The sequence below is a fragment of the Lytechinus variegatus genome, chromosome 6 (assembly GCF_018143015.1).
Source record: "Lytechinus variegatus isolate NC3 chromosome 6, Lvar_3.0, whole genome shotgun sequence".
NCBI lineage: Eukaryota > Metazoa > Echinodermata > Echinoidea > Temnopleuroida > Toxopneustidae > Lytechinus > Lytechinus variegatus.
The window spans coordinates 33,829,604-33,847,476 of NC_054745.1; the positions used below are offsets into that span (position 1 = coordinate 33,829,604).

At 35.2% G+C, this 17,873-nt stretch overlaps 2 protein-coding genes across 2 annotated transcripts in view; one reads left to right on the top strand and one right to left on the bottom strand.

Annotated features, from left to right (window-relative positions):
* The first annotated feature begins 4,189 nt into the window (after positions 1-4,189).
* LOC121417392 lies at positions 4,190-7,835 on the top strand. Its single transcript, XM_041611081.1, has 2 exons — positions 4,190-4,294; positions 7,283-7,835. Exons 1-2 carry the CDS (start codon positions 4,190-4,192, stop codon positions 7,622-7,624), a joined length of 447 nt encoding a protein of 148 aa, XP_041467015.1. The 3' UTR covers positions 7,625-7,835.
* A 5,280-nt stretch (positions 7,836-13,115) lies between these two features.
* The window catches only part of LOC121417741, a 53,709-nt gene continuing 48,951 nt past the window's right edge, over positions 13,116-17,873 (bottom strand). Inside the window, exons 9-10 of the mRNA XM_041611474.1 lie at positions 14,278-14,778; positions 13,116-13,181 (exon numbers count right to left, since the gene is read on the bottom strand). Coding sequence (XP_041467408.1) covers positions 13,116-13,181; positions 14,278-14,778 — 567 coding nt within the window. The remainder of the gene's footprint in view (positions 13,182-14,277; positions 14,779-17,873) is intronic.

Below are 17,873 nucleotides of genomic sequence, written 5' to 3' on the forward strand. Positions count from 1 at the left end.
CGTAGATGACTACAAGTACCTTATCTTGTCTGTGTGGACTATTAATTAATAGACTGTTTGTGCTCTCAGGCATGCTTCGTATACACTGTACAGGTAAGCACAAATTGTTTCTTGTGTTCTCCTTCAACTTAGGGTTTTGATGTGAAGAGCCTTGTGAGCAACCATCCTCGGGGTTCTGTCATCGAATTAGAATATCAGAGACCCGTCAGTTATTGACTACAATAGTTGCTGCCGAGATGGTTAAACTTTATTCCTAGTAAGTAATGAATTTATTGGGACTTATACAGACTCACAAAAAAAAAGTTTATAACACAATGTAATTTGTGCAATTATGCACCATCATTCTCCAACCAAATGCCTTTTATAGGGAGTACAGTTAAGGCTAACAAGGAAAGTGAGATATTTGTGAGGTACAACTTCCCATACTACACTCATAGTTATGTGTGTCATTCACTATAATGAAAAGTACCATGCAATCAGAATTTGATTGAAATATCAATGGAACAGGATTGTATACACTGCAAATTTAAATGGAACTTGGGTAAATGATGACATTGAGATGTACTGTAGATGTTTTTAGGTTTGTCAAAACAATCCATTATCATGATGGTAATCACAGTATTACTTAAGTCTTGTGAAGTGAACTTCCATAATATTTCATGAAAACAATTTCAAATATGGTACTTTGTCATGGTGATAGTTATCCAAGACATTCTTTGTGTTTACCAGACAAAGGATTTCCATAGTAACTACTTGTTTTCATAAGTTTCTTGTGGAGTGAACCACTTCCAAAATGTTGAAACAGCATTGGATTGTACACAATGACAAAAAAATTACACCTTGATATGATTCCACACCTGTATGTATAGTTGTGGAAAACATTATTGGACAAAGCCATGTCATAGTAGCCACAATTTACCAAAACTTTGTAGAGCAAACTGCTTCCTCAGCATTTAAGCAACAAAATTTTATACTTGTGCTGATTTGTAACTTTGTGCAAGACATCACAAGAGTTCTTGTCATAGTGTCATCATCGGTAGTTCATATTTCCACAAAAATCCTGGTAAGGGGAATACTTCTACAATTTGAAGGAATAATGGTGTTGACGTGTGCATTTACATATTTCTGATTTCCCTCCCATTTCGTGCATATACAGCTATCCCACAAAAGAGCAAAAGATTGCTGTTGCCAAGTCAATCATAGAAGCTTATCCTAGCCTGAGGTCTACATCGTCAAGGAGGCCATATGTAAGTGTTGTAATTTTCACACATATGGGGCAAATTATATATCAAATTATGGAGGAAGAGTAGCTCTTTGAAATAAGACTTAAAAAGAGAAAATCTATTTTTTTCTAATTTTCAAAGTGAAGTACCCCCTTAAATGTCGATCCATTTCTTTTTTTTATTCTGTGTCCCATCATTAAAATGTAATTTGTTAATTAACATCCTTCATATATACAGTATATACATACATGTACATGTATATATCTCATAAAAGTTTCTTTTCTATTCACAATCCTGGTGCTCCGTTACTGGAGAATGGGTGGTTACTGTGTACGATCCTGGTGTCTCTTGTTCAGGAGATGGGTGGTTAAATGCAGATTCATTTATTCTTTGATTTCCATGTTCCATCTTAAACATCTGATTTGCTAACATTCCTCATATATCTCACTAGATTTTCTTTTCCTATTCACAATCCTGGTGCTCCTTAACTTGAGAATGGGTGGTTACTATGTACGATCCTGGTGTCTCTTTTTCAGGAGATGGGTTGTTGAATTTAGATTCATTTATTCTTTGATTTCCATTTTCCATCTTTAACATCTGATTTGCTTACATTCTTCATATATCTCACTAGATTTTCTTTTCCTATTCACAATCCTGGTGCTCCTTAACTTGAGAATGGGTGGTTAATATGTACGATCCTGGTGTCTCTTTTTCAGGAGATGGGTGGTTGAATGTAGAATCATTTATTCTTTGATTTCCATGTCCCATCTTAAACATCTGATTTGCTAACATTCCTCATATATCTCACTAGATTTTATTTTCCTATTCACAATCCTGGTGCTCCTTAACTTGAGAATGGGTGGTTACTATGTACGATCCTGGTGTCTCTTTTTCAGGAGATGGGTGGTTGAATGTAGATTCATTTATTCTTTCATTTCCATTTCCATCTTTAACATCTGATTTGCTTACATTCTTCATATATCTCACTAGATTTTCTTTTCCTATTCACAATCCTGGAGCTCCTTAACTTGACAATGGGTGGTTACTATGTACGATCCTGGTGTCTCTTTTTCAGGAGATGTGTGGTTGAATTTAGATTCATTTATTCTTTGATTTCCATGTTCCATCTTTAACATCTGATTTGCTTACGTTCCTCATATATCTCACTAGATTTTCTTTTCCTATTCACAATCATGGTGTTCCTTTACTTGAGAATGGGTGGTTACTATGTACAATCCTGGTGTCTCTTTTTCAGGAGATGGGTGGTTGTATGTAGATGCATTTATTCTTTGATTTCCATGTTCCATCATTGACATCTGATTTGCTAATATTCTTCATATATCTCACTATTTAAAATTCTCTTTCCTATTCACAATCCTGGTGCTCATTTACCTGAGAATGAGATGTTTGGTTGAATGTCTATATGCATTTCTTCTTTGATTTTCATGTCCCATTTTTAACATCTTATTTGGTAACCTCCTTTATAGAGCACTATTTATTAATTTATTTTTTTGTTTAATTCACAATCCCATTGCTCCCTATTGTATAAAAATTTATAGCCAAAACATGTTTCGATGTTAATCTTTATATCCCCTGTTTTTTTTATTTATGGATGACATCTGGTATGATGAATCAGATTCTTCTAGAGGCTATCTTAGTAGCAAGCTCAATACCATGCGGCGAAGTCTACCACGTGACCGTCTTCAGCGCCCGCGGACCGTTAAATACACAGGCTTAGCAAGAGCTCCCAAGAAGGAGGGAAACAAGCGCACCTATCAGCAGATGGAGGCAGTAAGCACCGAGGAGGAGGAGGAGTTAGTTCTGTTTCTGAAACGTGCCAGTGCTGACTCCATAGAAGATGTCTTACAGGCAATGACGAAGACGTTTCAGAATCGGCGAAACTACATCGCAGAGAGTCTGCCAAGTGTCACACAAATCCTGGAACGCTATCCTAGATTTCAGGATACACCAGCAGTTGTAAGTTTTATGCATTGTAGTTGTTTACAAAAAAGTCATACTTTCAGTATTTTGTGATATAGGATAGCATGCATGGACAGAAAAAAAATTCAGAACAGGTGTTCAAGATAAGGCATTGTTGTCCCCGCCGTTCGTGTGTGCGTGCGTACGTGCGTCCGTCTGTCCGTGTGTGCTCAAATGTTAGAAAATGCTACTTCTTCATTTCTTGGCCGATTTTGATTCTGCTTGTTTTATCTGATAGGGCATGGTGAGGCTTCAAAACTTCTACACAGAATCGTGAAATTCATTCATTATGCAAATTTATGCAAATTTATTCAAAATTAACGAAAAATGCTACTTCTCCATTTCACATCGGATTTTGATTCCGATTGCTTCATCTGATAGGGCATGGTGAGGGCTTTCAAACTTCTACACGGAATCCTGAAATTCATTAATTATGCAAATTTATTCAAAATTGACGAAAAATGCAACTTATATATGAACCAATTGGTCATGTTAAATCATAAGCGCACCGTTCTCGTAAGTTGGCAGGAAGCTAGCAGATCAGCAACCAAAAAAAAAAAATCTGGATGTCAGTGTGCATTTCGTTAAAGGAGGAAATTTATGTATTATGCACTACAGAGAAATGGATTGGCCAATTGTTTACAAATCAGTCAAACATGGAATTCTGACTTCATGACTAAATTGTAGAGATGTCGAAATGTTGAAAATGTAAAATTTCATGTGCTTATTGTATACCTTCTTCCAGATCAAAAAGACAAGGGCAAATGTTAGATCATGATCTTAGAGTTACATGTAACTGTCAATGTAATCTTGGGTAGCTGTCATTGTTCCTGTAGTCTGTGAAAAGATTAACTTCCAGGGGATTACAACAGATGTGTTTGATGAAAGCGTCAATGAGAGTTGACATCCTAGTTTTTTGAAAACTTAACTCTGAGTCCATGGCTAATGAGGAATTTACCTAATGTGTTTTATCATACTTAGGAGAGATGTCACTCTTTGCCTTTCTTGGTGCTGTGTACCTCCTTCCATCTAATGCAGCGAAAAGGACATCTTTGGCTGATGCAGTGCAGTACTTCCTGGTGACAAGACCGGTATGATTTCAATGTAGAGTTTAATTGCAATTTTTAATGAAAAAAATCAGTGGCAATAGCAACAAAGTTACTCTGGTGTGTCTGCAATACTTCCAATGTGCAATGGAAAGTTGGAGACCTTGCATATTTTTGAAATGTGAGGGCATTGTCCATATACTTGTAAAAATCATTACTTAAATGAGCATATTTTAGTTCCTGGTTAGTGTTTCTTTAATTACTGTTTAATTACCTGTAATTGATACCAGTGAATGGATTGTTCTAGTAATCATTTGTTGACCCATCTTTGTATTTGGTGAACGTTTTGCACTACACTAAATCATCAACAATGAATAAATGTACTGCAAATTTAAATAAATTATATGAAAACATGAATACACAAGCACCCAGTAATAATTATGCAAATTAACTGGTTTCTATTGGTCTCAACTGGTATTCTACTGGTTTCCAACTGGAGCCAGTGGACAAGTGGGGAAAAAATTAATTGCGCATGGTATTGAACTGGACCAAGGGTATTAGGGAAAAATTTCCGTTTCCATTAACAGATGGCATTGCAAAAACATAATGGAAAGACCAAGTTGGCACAAAGTTTGTGGCAATCGGAGAAACTTGTTTCAATTGGTATCTTTTCCACTAAGCATATGCGCCAATTGATGATACAGTGGTTTCAACTAGTATATTTGCTATCAGTTTTATCTGGGTTTCTAGAACCAGTTAGACTCTTCATTTATTTTGAATACATACTGTATAGACTGCTGGTTTTGATGAATTTTGCAGGTCTTCAGTCCAGTTGAATCGAATTGTTTTTATTGGATTGACTTTGTATTTTGAACCCTTCCTTAAACCAGTATAGACTCCTGGGGCGGTATTCTGAACATTGTCTTATCTCCATATTTTATCTTTTCTCAGAGATATGACAAAATCGGTATTCTGGTGGATGTCATAACTTTTGTCACAAAAATTGTCATAAATTTTGTCTTATCTCTTTGGCGCGCACCAAAAATACGCAGCTTTGATGCGCGTAATCCTTTTATACAAGCAAAAGAAATGACAAAAGTTATGACAGGGGGTAGCAGTCATAAATTTTGTCATATCTTTTAGTACCAAATATCCCGATACCCTGCCGACTGAATGTCAAGCATTCAACGATATCATTTAGATTAGATTGTGGCATAAGTTTCACTCATCATCCACGACAATTTTTAGAATTATTTTGTCATGCTACAATTAGTTAGGCCCTACATATTAATTTCTCCCTTTTTTCTCTGTTTTCCTTATTTTTCTACTTCTCCTCTAAAATCCTTCACAGTTCCCTGTCTCTCTTTGTAATTAAGCGCATCAATATTCGCGTAGTTGCGCGATGCCAGAAACAGAATTGGGGATATCCCCTACCTGTCACGGGGCATTCATATTGGCTAGAAGGGCTCCCACTGGGAACTAACGATGATTTTGATTGGATTGCTTCCGAAAAGATGGGCGGGAACTTTGAGAGATATGACAGGGAAAAGACAATGTTCAGAATACCGATTTGTGACAATCATAGCGGTGTCACATCTCGGAGAGAAATGACAAAATTTATGACAAAAGTTATGACAGAGTTACAGAATACCACCCCTGGTTCTTATTGGTTTCTATTTGTAATAAAGCCCTTTTCAAACCCAGTATAGAGAATTCTGGTTTCTATTGATTTCTTATGGCTTTACTTTGATTTCATACCCTTGATAAAAACCACATAGCCTCTGCTGGATTTTTGATAGTTTTTACTGGTCTTCAATAAATCTAATGGTTTCTATTGGTTTGATTCTGTATTTTGACAATCTTCTTCAAACCAGTAGAGTCTCCTGGTTTCTACTGGTTTCTACAGGCAATACAGCTCTTTTACAAACCAGTATAGACTATTCTGGTTTCTATTGATTTTTTACGGAATGACTCTAATTTTATACCCTCCATATCAACCACATAGATTCTGCTGTTTTTTTATTGGTGTTTACTGATCTTTAATCCCGTTGAAATATGGTTTCTATTGGCGTGACTCTGTAATTTTGACACTCTTCTTCAAACCAGTATTGGTTATAATTGGTTTCTACTGGTAATACAGCCCTTTTTAAAACTAGTAGACTACTCTGGTTTTGATTGGGTTCTTACGGATTTACTCTGATTTTGTACCCTTGATATCAACCACATAGTCTTTGCTGGTTTTTGATGTTTTTTACTGGTCTTCAGTCCAGTTGATTCTGATGGTTTCTATTGGCGTGACTCTGTAATTTTGACACTCTTCTTCAAACCAGTATTGGTTATAATTGGTTTCTACTGGTAATACAGCCCTTTTTAAAACTAGTAGACTACTCTGGTTTTGATTGGATTCTTACGGATTTACTCTGATTTTGTACCCTTGATATCAACCACATAGTCTTTGCTGGTTTTTGATGTTTTTTACTGGTCTTCAGTCCAGTTGATTCTGATGGTTTCTATTGGCGTGACTCTGTAATTTTGACACTCTTCTTCAAACCAGTAGAGTCTCCTGGTTCTAACTGTAAGTAAAATGTCCTCACTGGTGTCTACTGGTTTCTATTGGAATTGCAACCTTGGTAAGAAATTTATAAACAATAAACATAAGAAATTAATTTCAATGTGACAATTTTTTGTCAGATAATAGTTAGAAATGTTAAAAGGAATATTTTGACCAAAGATTAGCTCCAATAACCTTTTTTATTAGAATTATAGACAAAAATATGATTTTATGTGTAAATTTGTATAATTAATTGATAAATTAAAAGTTATAATTGTTTCAAAATTTTACTACATATTCTTACAGTTTACATCAGACTCTACGTGTGTGCCAATTTTTGCGTCAATCGCGCGCTCCATGGCCGAGATCGGGGGGGGGGGGGGTGCCGCCCCAATTTCATGCAACTTCATAAAAGCCCGGGCTAGGGTTAATTTGTTGAACCTGCCAATACCAACACACTGCCATTCTCCATTCTCTTTCAGCCTGGTACCAGCATCGAATCCTTCACCAGAGAGCAGCGCAAGGAAGGAAACCTCAAGAGAAGCCAGCCGTACCTGCTTGGAATAGGGAGTCGTCGTCTACCAACCCAGTTCTTTGTCATCATTGATGAGCGGGCAATCCCTTGCGGAGGAGATGTTACATCAGCTGTGGATGTCATGTTCAAGTTACACTTTGTATTCAACATCCACTATGCCACAGAACTGAAGGCATTCTATGCCTTTCTGGAGCATTATGTGTATGAAGTTGGTCTGCCGAAGGATGTCATCCCAGCTCGTGCATCTGAGCTGATGTCTAGCATCATGGCCATTAGCAGCAACAAGTAATATCCTTGATCTGCATTGGTGTGATGTGGAGAATCTTTGGCATGGAACTATTAGTATCCTAATGTAGATTATAGTGCTATCAGAATGTTCCATATTTTCATTACTCAGTGTTACAGGGTGTAGTTGCAGTGTGTCCCAGAAAAACAAAATCGGGTTTCAAAGAATTTTTTTTTTACCGGTTCAAAATAGATCATTTACTTGATGATTTATACATGTTTGAAAAACTCTGACCTTTTACTTCAATTTAATCCTTATCTTACTATTCAAATTTTCTTCATAGTTGAAATAGAAAAATAGAAGGTGAGTAAGCCGAAATTCCATTGGATCAAAGAAATCTCAAATTTGATTAAACTTTTAGGATACAAAACAATCGTAGGCCCTATTGAAGGGGAAAAAACAGATCTCATTAGAACTCAGACTTTTCTATTTAACATGACACCTCATATGTACAAAATTATCAAAATGTGACTGAAAGCAAATTAAAATAAAAGGTGCTTGATTCATCCAAAATTAATTTCTTGATTTCACCATCGTGTGACTTATGTATCCCTGGTCACACAAAATTTTTAAAGGCCTGAGCAAATTTACTCAAACAGTACGGAGTCTTTGCCTTGGACTTTGTCATAAAATCTGCAAAGAAAATCCATGGCATAGACTGGATATAAGAGTGGATTTTAGTTTTTTTTTTAGAAATGCCATCAATTTTTACATGCATGTTTGTACATGTATTTCATTATGCAAGCATCAGCCATGCTACATAATATATTAGCCATTCCGTGTAAGTGTTGCGGGAGTCACGTCTGAAAAAAATCGATATCAAAATTACATTCCCAAAAGACGACTTTAATCTGGACCATCAACATAATGGCAAGAAAAAAACCCGTTTTTTTTCCTCAGGCATTCTTCAATCGATTATATGAAGTATCATGGTAGAAATATATGAATATTTTTGTGACCTGTTTCTTGTCTGTGTGCTGAAAAAATAGATAATACTGTAAAAGTGGTATATTTCGTGGTGTGGAAATTTTCGCGAATTTCGCGCGGCGCACCACATGCGCGAAAATAAAAAAACATGCGAATATTTATGATGTTGCTATGTGGGAGTTCTTGCCTTCGTGCGTACGCAAAATTAAAACAACATAGGAATGCACTTCACTCTGCCGAGCGCGAAAAATTAATCGCGCGAAAATATTCACTTTTACAGTAGGTTGACATGCATCAATTTATTATTGATAATTTTCCATGCATAAGGTTTGAGGTGGTTTTTGTTAGCTTATCTGGCCCATATTGACCCGATAAACTTATGCCGTGGCGTGACATCCTTTGTCTGTCCTGCTTCCATCAGTCCTTCGTCTGTCATTTGTCCACATGTTTAAAAATGCTACTTTGCCATTTCTTACCCGATTTCCGATAGCACTATGTGAGATATTCAAATAATTTACAATCCATTAGATATACTTATTAAGGTGCGTTCAGATATGAGGCGACTTTGTGTGCACACATTTTTTATGTTCAGATATGAAGCGACTTTGTGCCGCCACTTATGCTAATGAAAGTGCATTAACGCGTCAACTCTCAAATAAGAGAGCATTTTGTCACAACTTGCGCAATCAGTCTCATGGCAACAGCTTTTGCGCTAACTTGTTAGAAATTTGATTGGCGCGCATTTTTTTTGCAGCCAGGGAGCAAACCAAAATGTGTGCTGCCTCGGCGACATTTTTTTGTCTCCTGATATCCCATAGACACTGTACACAAAAATGTGTGCACACAAAGTGGCGCCACAAAGTCGCCTTTTATCTGAACGCACCTTTAGCGGGCATTTCTCAAAAAATCACAGGAATTACAGTACTTCAATTTTTGTGTTCCATCTGAAAGACATTGATTTGTCTACAATTACATTGTGCAAAATTTATTCAAATTTGCAATAAATACTTCTTCCAATTATTTACTGATTTAGTATTTTTCTGATTCATCTGGAAAAGCTACATGTTTGACATATATCTTTCAAATGGAAATTAATTATTAAACAGACTTTGTCTTAGCCAGTTTATACAAATAAGATTTTAGAAATAACAGAACAAGTGTTTCTGAACAAGTGATTCTGAATGAATATTGCTTGAATTTCTTGATGGATGCCAGATTAGCACCACATGATTTATGTGCTTGTTTTAAGTTTAACAATATGATATGACTCAAATTGTTTGTTGAAAACATATCATACTCCCTCCTGCAGGGAAATTTTCCCATATTTGTAGTAGTGTGTATACAGGGTGTCCCATAAAAAATGCTCGGCTCACTTCCGGTCTGATATGGGTACAATCTTTGATACCATTAGAAAGACCAACTCTTGTTTTTATGGGACACTCTGTATAGGACTTATGTATCATCATTTGTATCTGAAGAGGATTTCCAATCTGAAATTAATTAATGTACTTTACTATACTTTGTGTTGTCAATGTATTGCATATGAATTGCTCATTTGTGCCTTTTCAACAATTCTGTACAAAAGTTTACTGAATTACATACGTAATGTTTCATGTTTAAAATTTAAATTTACTTAAGGTTTGTTACATCATTGCTGTTACTCCTAGTTCACTGAAGTAATTCAATTACTGAATTACACATGTATTGTTACATGTCTAAATTTGAATTTACCTAGGGTTTGTTACATCATTACTGTTATTCCGAGAATTTCACATGATATTGCTCATCCAAACCATTCCAAATTTTGAGGAAAGAATCTGAATTTTCACTATTCCCAGCTCTTGCTTGGAAGGGATATCCTATTTTTCTTGCTGATTTTAATGGGAAATTCTCTTTCTGTCCTGTTTTTGAGCAAATGTTATGCATGCATATCAGTAAATGTGATAATGCAGACAAAACTTTGTAGCAATTGTTTATTTGTTTGATTGCGAAAAATGTACTTTATATAAAATAATAATCACTTCAGGTGTCTGTTGCGTAAATTTTTGTACCAGTTTGCCAGAGTTTTTTATGGCAAAAAGTTTTATACAATGATACCCAGATCTGGTACTGATGCTCATTGTAAATCAATAATCACTCTCCATATCGCTTCATATGTAATTGAAGACATTATATAGAGAAAGAACCCTTGGGTGTCAGCCACTTACTTACAAATCCAATTGAAGCTTATTCATACATGTCACTCTAACAGGGGCTAGTCTGTTTTTTTTTTAAATGCTTATAGTAATCATCAGATTTACTTCAAATTTGATATATTATAATTATGTGCCATGTAAATTCTGAAATGGTTACATAGGATAGTTAAACATACCATATGCTATCAGAATCAATTTATAATATTGTTATTGTATGCACATTTAAAGTAGTAGTGTAAATACCATGTACTTGTGAATTTGCATGTACTTGGGAAATTTGCATGTAATTTGCATATTTAATGAGATAATTTGAAATCTCAGGAAGATAGACATATTTCATCTTTCTAAATCTATTTGGTTTGTATGGGTTTCAGGCAAAGATATATCTCCTATAACTTTGCACACAAATGATCAGTGGTGACCAAACTTGGTAGACAGATGTTGCATACTATAACCTGAAGGTCACCACAAGGTCAAAGGTCATGGGAAGGAATCAGCAAATTTTGAGGCAATTGTTCTTAGCAATTTTCTGTTATGTTATGTTTTTCTTCATGTGTATGTGTGTACATGTGCATTTTTTTTCTTTGTTTACCCCTTTATTTATTTAAAGGAGGTCTTTATAGGAAATAAAGGAAAATAACAAAAAAGAAAAGAACATTTATTTTGAATGAAAGATCATTTTGCATTGAATAATAAAATGGTTGGACATAGGGAGGAGCTTTATGTTTGTGTTTGTTAATATATTATTTGTTTAGTGATTTCATATTTCTTCCATGCTTGTCTTGTAAATAATTCAACACTGTGTTACATGTGTGAAAAGAAACGAACATTTGTATTTGGATTGAAATTTAGCATTTATTTTATGTAATGATTTATTTGAATGAAATCTCTAATAAAGTATTTTGAAAAACAAAAAAGTGGTGTACGTTTTCGATTAGTGTGAGTGTGTTTGTGCGTGTGCGTGGGTGTGTGCGGGCGTGTGTGTGGGTGTAGGCACTGGGTGGGTGTGGGTGTGTGTCGTGTGTGCGTGTATGTAAATGTACATTGTGAGTGTATGTGCGTGGCTATATAGGAGCAGCAAGGCCCAAAATTCAGCACCTTTTACAGCACTTTCAAAAGGGTGTAATTTCAACATTTTTAATACGCTAAAACAGCATTTAACACGCTAATTAACCCCGTTCCGTGTGCGCGGAAAAAAGCTACAATCCAGCGTTTTTTCCTGCACTTTAAAAGTGCTGTATTCCTAGCACTTTCAAAAAGGGTAAAACAGCATTTAACACGCTGTCACTCCTCGCCCCTATTCAATGTGGTGAATTCAGCAAGTAAAAGGTGAATTCAACATTTCATTTTTAAGCGTGTACGGCGCATGTTGTGAATATAATTATGCGCTTAGAGTTAATTGAGAATCAAGAGTAGTCTTTTCGCCAGACCCATTTTTTGTGGGTAAAGTGTTATTACATTTGTGGGTGTTATTACATCTGTGGGCATTAGTACATTTGTGGGTGCAACAGGCTCTCATTGATATGTTAGGAAAAGTTGATTTATATAATTTGAATGCTTTTATAATAATAATGCCACGCGAAATATGTGGGAAATACATTTTGGCAAAAAGCTGTATATTGCATCAATTCAAGCTTTTAGAAAATATGTGTATGATATCACCAAGTGATAAAAGTGAAGAAATTAAAATGTGTAATTGGAAAAAGAAGAAAAACCAAATTAACCGTGACGTCACCGGACTCGAGACGGTGACGTCATGATTGATTTTTTTTATCTGCTCCCCCCTATTTTCGAAGCCCGACATATATATTTAAGCAAAACTAAACAAAATACGTATTTATTTTTGGTGCACTTTAAATAAATACAAATTGCACACTAGAAATTCAACCACGTCATCTCTTTCCTTGCAGCACTTGCTGTTTTTTTTTTTTTGGTCTGCATTAATCTAAACATGTCTAAACGTATGCTGCAATTCGACGATGTCAGATTACTCAATATCACAAAATCTGGGGGGAAATGCATTTCTACTAAAGTTAAAAGCAATCAATGTGGTTTTGTTTCTTTAAACCGAAGCAAAGATGTTTAAACGATCCACTGTAAAGTGTATTCGGATCCCTTTTCTAGATTGTATTGTTAAATTGTAAAATAAATACAATTATATATAGGCCTATTATATTTTATATTGCATCTTCGTGTTTGCTTTCAATATGAATCACAAACAATAATCGTCCAATAGACACACACGTTATACGTCTTGTTTAACCCTAAAGTTTAGATCTGGTATGCATTAATGTGACATTGACATTACACAGTGTAGAAGCAGAGCAGTATATCTTACATGGTAAACATGCACATCGAGACCGCCAGAAGTTTCACGGTGAAGGTGCCTTAGGTGAGATTGCAGCCAGCCATTCTCCGTCGTCCCACAGTACGAGAGCCTGTAATCATGAAACATAAGGATGGGTGTAAGAAATCACAAGAAGATGGGGGAATGTGTATCAAAGTGTTTATTGTGTGTGTATTGTATGAATCAGGTTAAAACGCTAATAGTATATAAGACTTTCGTTTGATTGAATACCATTTGTGTACTCTCCCGAAATGAAAATGTGTATATCATAATATAAGAGCTTTTACTAGGTTTGAAGACAGTCATTTTTCCTAATTTTTGATTTACCCTTTTTTGTACTTCTCTTTTTATAGTTCTCTTTACTTTTATGTGTTGCTCTTTTCTAAGCGCCTTGAGCATTTAATCCAAATGGAAAAGAAGCTATATAAACCATATTTATTATTATTATTATTATTATTATCTTTACTTTGACTTTGATGTATGAAAAATGCAGGATGATAGGTGATAGTATCAAATAAGTTTGGCTTATCTTCCCCAAAATGTTATTCAATGTTGAAATTCATTATTGCAATAATGTACCTGTGATATAAATTGCGGTGGGGATGATTTAAAATTTGAATCAAATTGAAATGCAGGATACATTTTGGGATTTATGATGATCGGGAACGTAATTTTTATATTTATAACAAAATATATGACTGAAGTAACATCTATTGAAGTAGTAAAAGAAAATAAGTACATACGAAATATTGAGAAATAATGAAAGGGACACTTTTAATACAATAAAAAAATAGATTATTTCACATTGAGTACGAGTTAGGTATGAAATACTATTGATAGTAGGCTACTGGAGCTTATACAAGAGTTACAATCGAACTAGCAGTAAAATTCAAATGTGCATGATGGTGCTAACAGTAACTTTTAATAACAAGGTAATGCTATCAAACTCCAATTTTTAAGTACAAAAAATGTGTTTGAGGACTTGACATATTCATGGCAATTCTAAGAGTACCTTACACTATTAATGGCTAAAAAAAAAGAATGGAACCGTTTCTTTTTTGGATGTATCCAAATATTTACAGAAAATATTATTCATATTATGAACACTGTAAATTGAACAACCGCATGGGATTGATATTTAAACTATATCAACAAAATATATTTTAATAAGCAAGAACATACAATACGCGTTTCATCGCCTTCACACGTCTGCAGCAGTCGATAAGGTAAACTAAGTCATTATCTGTACACTTCACCCTTTTCAGATTGAGCTTCTGCAGTTTCTGTGTGTGTTTTTTGATGAACAGACCAAGTCCTCTCATTGTCTCTCTCGATACAAGGCTCCTCTCTCGTGAAAGTGATGACCGTGATGACGGACCATATAGATATATGCGTTTGAGTTTCTGCCCCGCTGTCCGACGAAGAACAGCGGTGTAACGAGCAATGTCTCCCTCATCATCCATCTTGATATCAATAACTTCCAAACCAGGGAGCGATGAGATTAGACCTTCGTAGCACTGTGACGTCTTTCCCTTGACTGATAGTGTTGTGACCGATGGTAGCTCAGGAGGAGATGGAGGGAAACTGAGAGATGACTCTGAGATGGTAAGATGTTTCAGTGAGGTGAAAGATCTGAGACATGCCCACATTCTAGAAGTCATCTCAGAAGACAGACGACATTCGCTTATCTGAAGGAAAATATAAATAGAAAAGATAGTTAACAATTAGGTTGTGTTAAATCTTTTTTGTTCATGGAATGATTTTTGGATCAAATTCATTCTTCACACCTTTTATGCATTTCATAAAAAAGGATGTTTTTCGGCCTACCCCCCCCAAAAAAAAAGGCGATAAAAAATCATCAAACGTGATTTTTCATATTGAATATTCTTAGACTTAAAGAAATATGTATTACTTCAGGCGAAAAATTCTGAATAAACTCCGAATTATATATATATATATATATGTGTGTGTGTGTGTTAGTGTGTGTGACGTTTTACATGTACTACAGCTTTGGCAACTATTTTGTATAGCTTAAATCAAGGTTCCCCAAAGCTATCTACCAATTGGAAACAATTGTGATGTAGGAAATAGCTTTGATATTGCTGATGCATGGCGGCTTGTCTTTGTGCAAAAACCCGCTTATACCCAACAAACATGACAAAGGAAATTATATTTGGTATGGTGTCGAAAATCAATCTGACGGCCAATTAGATCGTGGTCGCCCTAGCCACTAACCCGTCTCTGTGGTCTAGTGGTTAAGGCACCGTCGTTCAAAGCTGGGGGCACGCGTCATTTTCCCGGCAGAGACATTTTTCCCAAAGTGTAGATAGCTCTGGGGATCCTTGATTTAAGCTACGCCTATCATTGTTCTCTTCATCTAGGGTTGTAATAAAAAACAAACGATTTTCATTTAAAAAAACAAAATGCTTTAATACGTTTTAAATCGTTTTTAAACCTTTTTTTCAATGAATGATGCAATTTTCCGTAAATCAATTACATTATATAGTCTGAATTAAGCTCTTGACGTTTTAAATACATGTACATTTTTGGAGTATTTAGTGAGAGAAGACTACAATACTTCCAACAGAAAAAGTCATATTTCCCGAAAAAAAAAATACTAAAGCATGGAAATTGAATGCCCTAAAAAGTCCCACTAAAATTATTCCTCATATATGTACATGTAGTTCCGGGTTATTGTGAATCTTGTCAATTAAGGGGGGGGGGAGGGAGAGCAGAAGAATTTTCAAAATGGAAGAAAATAACATATTGTAATCTATGGGGTTTCAAAGCTTACTCTCATTCAATCAATCAAGAAATGACATATTTCATTTGAATCAATTATGCCAATAAAGCCCTTGAACCGCCTATTTTTTTTATTGAAGAACTTGGACCAAATACATATTATAAGAAACAAAATTTGCGTAAGAATGTTTTTTACTTCCTTTTTTAATGGAAATTATTGACAGTAATTTGAATTAACAGAAAGTACAAATAATGATACAGATTCTGGCTTTACACATGAATCACGTTTTTAGAAACTTGGGGTATGAAATGCACTTGTTGTAATATCAGAACTGCATACCCATGAATGATATGGAGTGGCCCTGCCGTGTTTACAGATTTATAATTGAACTTGGAAGAAAGAACCATGACAAAGAGATGGAGATAGGCAAAATAAAGGGGGGGGAGTGGTGTTGAGAAAGAGTTTTAAAAGTTAGAGGAAAGTAATACACCACTTCAGAAATGGAAGTATGAAAAAAAGAACACTCATCTAAAATCCCATCCTTGCAAATTTACTACACTCAAGCCTGTGCAGTGTTTTAAAACACTTTTGATGTGAAAAACGGCCGTTTTAGTTTTAATATGCGTTTTAAAACCTTTTAAAATGCACCGTCTAGGACGTGCCAACCCTGTCTTCATCTATTTCTTAAACAATATATATATATATATATATATATATATATATTACTAAAAAACAAGTAAGCCTATATCTAGTTTTGCAAAATCCCCACCAAATCGAATGTCACTGTTCCAATCGATTACGATATCTATCAATATGTGTGCCCCCAAAATTTTCGTGGTGTGAAATTTTTAGATGAAAATGTGTTTTATTGAAAAAGATTTATCCAATTTACATCAAAATTTCATACAAACGGACGCACCCTTGCGTATTATTCTCTTGTTTATATAAAAGGCATTTTCAAGCATGGGGTGGGTTGGAAATCTTAGGATATGATGTATATATATTCAGGCTAATTTCTAATAATAATAGTAATAATAGCTGGATTGATATAGCGCTTTTGTCTGAGGATACAAAGCGCTTGCTATTATTACCCCGGCTGTGGCTCGAGCTACCATCAACGGCGCTCAGTGCATTCAAGGAATTAATCCTGCCGGGTACCCATTCATCTCGCCTGGGTCGAGTTCAGCACAGTGTGAATAAATTTCTTGCTGAAGGAAAACACGCAATGGCTAGGTTTCGAACCCACGACCATCTGTTGAAAAGGCGAGACTCAGAACACTAGACCACGGTGCACCCACGAAAATAAATTCTAGATATGGTCATCATAATAATGACAAATTTAAATTGTATTGGTTAAACAGTGCATAGAGTACCTATTGCTTTTCGTAATTTTGCAGTGCGTATAAAAATAAAATATGAATAAAACGGGACAGATTTGAAAATTCTTTGAAATTTTTGTCTCAAATTATGATGCCTATATTTTGGTGTTAATATGTGTTCTAGGGTCTAATCTTTGAAACACAATTAACAAATTAAGTTTTGTTCATGCTTGAGCGAACACGGAATGTTTTTGTCTAGGATTAAAAAGGAGGCTTGCGCCAAAACGGCATGTAATGCTAAAAATGGTGATCGGATTTCCTTCTAATCAGCAGACTTCCTCTTAACCTTTCCATTTTCTTTGCCATAATTTTCGAATTATGCTGTTAAAATTCATTTATTTATAAGTCTAATTGTTTTGCTTGAATTGTTCTGTTGTTTCTTTTTCATATGTTGTCTTTTAGCTTTGAATATTCCTTCTTCAAGCAAAAGCATATTTTTCAACCGAAGTATGGAAGTGCGTGTATTTTTTTTAAATCCTTTCATTGTGTGCTACAAAGATTATTGTGCCTTTTGAACAGTGCAATACAGACGAGCGGAAGTTCGGGAATGATACCCCCCCCCCCTTTAAAGGTCAAGTCCACCTGAGAAAAATGTTGATTAGAATCAATAGAGAAGAATCAGACAAGCACAATGCTGAAGATTTCATTAAAATCGGATGTA